General features: G+C 40.5%; 1 protein-coding gene across 1 annotated transcript; it reads right to left on the reverse strand.

The window, feature by feature from the left end:
* Window positions 1-419: 419 nt before the first annotated feature.
* Window positions 420-3035, reverse strand: LOC117594071. The gene is made up of 3 exons (XM_034290889.1): window positions 2740-3035; window positions 1846-2290; window positions 420-585 (listed from the first exon to the last, which is right to left on the reverse strand). Exons 1-3 carry the CDS (start codon window positions 2855-2857, stop codon window positions 420-422), a joined length of 729 nt encoding a protein of 242 aa, XP_034146780.1. The 5' UTR covers window positions 2858-3035.
* Window positions 3036-3653: the final 618 nt, after the last annotated feature.

The raw sequence follows: 3653 nt of genomic DNA on the forward strand, positions 1-3653 counted from the left end.
CCTTTAAAAATGTCATATCGATCATATGAGTATGGCTATAGTCTCCATTCCAACTTTCTACCAGTCATATGACACTGTTCTATTCAGGGACTGCTCACGAGATTACAACCCTCATAGATATGAGGGGGCGAATGAGACCCTCTTCACTGGGAAGAGGAATTCTTTCAAAACTGGATGGGAGTGAGTAGAGATTATAAAGAATCATTTTGGCAAATATTACAGGTTTACTTGAATGCAAAATGTCATGATAGTTGAGGTATGATGTACATTGGTGGAAAATAGGCACCTGCTGCTGCCTGCCAAATGGCATTTTATGTGGAACACTACAGTAGTTTTCTCTAATTTCTCTTTAAATAGTTTTTATTCAATAGTTGGAATGGTGTAATTGCCTAATATTTATCAGTTTCACATGGCAACTCTTAAGGGAATTTACACTGTTCGGATGTGACTTCCAGTCTATCCCGAAGTTTGTTGCCAGACACCATCTGCTCAATCCTCTGGGTTGTCACCCTCATCCCTTTCAGCATGCCAAACGTGCGCTCGATTACGCGCCTAGGTGTGGTGGCCATTGAACCGGGCCACATCCTGGTGGTATACATAATAGTGTAGAAATGTTATACAGTTCCATTAAAGTCAATTACCAAGATCGGTTTTCGTCATGTATAAGTCTGTCTTTGATCATTGTTGAAAACAAAGTACTTGGTAGTGAACTCAGACTTTTGGAGGCAACTGAGTGTTTGTGTGTGTTGGCAACCTTGGATTTAGATCCAATAAGTATCCCTACCTGCTACAGGCTGTTAAAACGGGAGGATAACAGCCACTGGATGCTGCAGGCATGGACAGGGTATCTGCACATTTTGTAACAGCAAATAACTTTTTACGACCTTTTTAAGTCCTCTAAAAGGAAAATTTAAGACTTCACCACAACAACCAAAAACTGAAAAATGTTCAATGCGACAACACAATGATGTGGCGAAGCATTAGCACAGCACAACTCACAAAGAGCCACGCTCCAGACAAGTCACAGGGACGAAGCGTTAACCATTTCTTAAAAAAACTTTTATAGCAAGTCCTGATTCCTGCTGAACCCTGACATGGTTGATTATGGATGAACTTTCAGCCTTTAAGGTACTTCAAGTAATTTCTAAATTTTGGCCCCTAGCAGTTGGAAAAAGACACGGATGACAGCCCCAGGACATTACAATGTGGCTGTCAAATAGCCTTGTTGAGGTGGGTTTAGGGGTTCTCCCCCAAGGAAAGGTTTAGGGACAGATTAGTGTTTTCCATGTCATTTCAGACACAGATAAATGCAATAATCTATGCATAGACGTAATGATTGAAGATCCAGTCAGACAATTGTAGGAAAGATCAGGATCAGAAATTTATTTAAAAGTGCTTTGTTCAGTTACTACTAACAGTATACAAACAATAGCATGAAAACAGTCATGCTTACATAGGATGAGAAAAAAAATTGAGAAACGGCTTTGGACTAACCTATAAAGCCACAGTGCTGCTCAAACAAAAAAGGAACTAGGCCCAGTCAGTAACATTCAGCAAATAAATCAAATAAATAAACTAAATAAATCACCAAAGGTATGTAAACTTTCAAGTTCTGAAACTAAAAGCCCTCATGACAATTTTGTCAATTCTACAATCTTGTTTTCAATTTCTGCATCCAACTCAATAAGTTCTTTATGTTTATCTTTAGCTCGTCTCCTCAAAGAATTGGATTCTGTGATCAATGTGGCCATTTTACTACCACATGAACTTTCGGCTTGCACTGCCATTCTATCTGCATCATTCTCCAAAGATGTGCAAATTTCTCTAATTGATTTTTTCTTTTGCTTTAGCTCTTTCAGGTCCTCTTCGACATACTTTCTTTTCTTGGAGTTTTCTTCTGTCTCTCTCTTCTTTTTTTCCTCTTCCAAGTGTGCCCGGTAACGACTCCGTGCTGAGGAACAGTAACTGATTAGCTCTTTTGTAAGTGGCACTCGTGTCACCCCTCCACAAACATTCACTTGATCACAGATGAGCCTTTGAACAACAACTGTCTCCTCAGACATGTTGCACGTCTCCACTTCTTTGTTGATTGAGAAGCCCCGCTCCACTTCAGCTTGTCCATGTGAGAGGAGTAGTAACTTCTTGCAGAAGTTCCACAGGCCAGTGTAGGAACTAAGATTCTGAGACAGGAATGCATCAACCCTGGACACTGAAGGCTGGAAATTGGCAAATTCCAGCGATTTGGCCTCATTGGAAAGGGCCTTCTCAAACTGTAGAGAAATCACATCACCTGTAATAATGCATAAAGAAGAGCCAGTGTGAATAAAAAATTAGCATCACAACATAAAAGGCAAAGTTGCGTTCTTTTAAAGAGCCCAATCCACCCAGATTCTATCCATTTTCTGTTAATCCCTCTTCCATGAGAAATATTTGTACTAAAGAAAATCCCAGAGTTCTGCAGCTCATTGGTTTGCACTCAAGTTATATGCCAACCTGCCCTATTTAAAAAAAAAAAAAAAAAAAAAAAAATTTTTTTGTTTGGAATGGCCTGTTTAAATAGACTACATAACCTTATCATTTGAAGTCAGTGAAATAGTATCAAATATGTACACAGAAATGGGAATACATGTTGAATTTTATGTTACAGGTTATGTTATAGATATTGGTCTTAAAACTGATACAAATGGGATGATTTGTGTAAACAGTGAGTGCCATTCTATTCTTATTCCTGTAATTTACCAGAAGATATCCCGCCTGTCAACTGTTTGTCCAGCAAAAACTTCTCAATGAGGCGTTTCAGTTTCTGTAGGCATTCGTCAGGGCTGGAATACATTTTTCTTGGGTCCAGACACATCATGTTATGGACAGTTGCATATTTTAGAGGGCACTTATCCAGTGCCTTCTTGCATATTTTTGAAAGCGCACCCTGGCATTCTTTTCTAAACTGCAGCACAGCAAGCTCGCTCACCCTGCCCTTGGCCCCTGACAGTCCCTGACAAAAAAAACATTGGTTTGTCAAATCTACAACATATCTGTCCCTACATATGTGGTTGGATTGATTTCCTGCCTGTTGGGTTCTGTCCGGGGCCTCCCCCAGGTAGGGCCACAGTGTCACCGGACCCCCCCGTCTCAGTTTCCAAGGTGTTACGCTGCTATATTATTGTGCTGGGGGACATGAGGGATGTACTACTAACTTTTCTCAGTTTCCTCCAATTTTAAATTTTAGAAGGAGATGAGGTCCTGGTCCACACCTGCGGATTACCTGGTTTGGGGGGACCGTTGCTGTTCCTGTCCTTGTCCACCTGGTCATACTTCTGACCTAGTCTAAAATCAAATATACTCTGGATTTAGCCAAGAGAAATGTATTTATTATTCCAATTGGACTCTTAATATCTCACCCGGCACAGCCAGAAGAGGACTGGCCACCCCTCTGAGCCTGGGTCCTCTCTAGGTTTCTTCCTAAAATTCGACCTTCTTAGGGAGTTTTTCCTAGCCACTGAAATTCAACACTACTGTTGTTTGCTCCTTGGGGTTTAAGGCCGGGTGTCTCTGTAAAGCACTTTGTGACAACTGCTGTTGTAAAAAGCGCTTTATAAATACATTTTGATTGATTGATTGACATGGTCTGCAATAATTAAGCATAAGATACACTA

Source organism: Esox lucius, chromosome 25 (assembly GCF_011004845.1).
Source record: "Esox lucius isolate fEsoLuc1 chromosome 25, fEsoLuc1.pri, whole genome shotgun sequence".
NCBI lineage: Eukaryota > Metazoa > Chordata > Actinopteri > Esociformes > Esocidae > Esox > Esox lucius.

What these genes read in the sequence shown, in the direction of transcription:
- LOC117594071 (XM_034290889.1), bottom strand. Translation starts at nt 2,857, where the DNA reads ATGATGTGTCTGGACCCAAGAAAAATGTATTCCAGCCCTGACGAATGC. An exon ending in GACAGGCGGGATATCTTCTG is followed by an intron (nt 2,291 to 2,739) that starts GTAAATTACAGG and finishes GCATTATTACAG; the next exon opens with GTGATGTGATTTCTCTACAG. An exon ending in GAGGACCTGAAAGAGCTAAA is followed by an intron (nt 586 to 1,845) that starts GCAAAAGAAAAA and finishes GTATACCACCAG; the next exon opens with GATGTGGCCCGGTTCAATGG.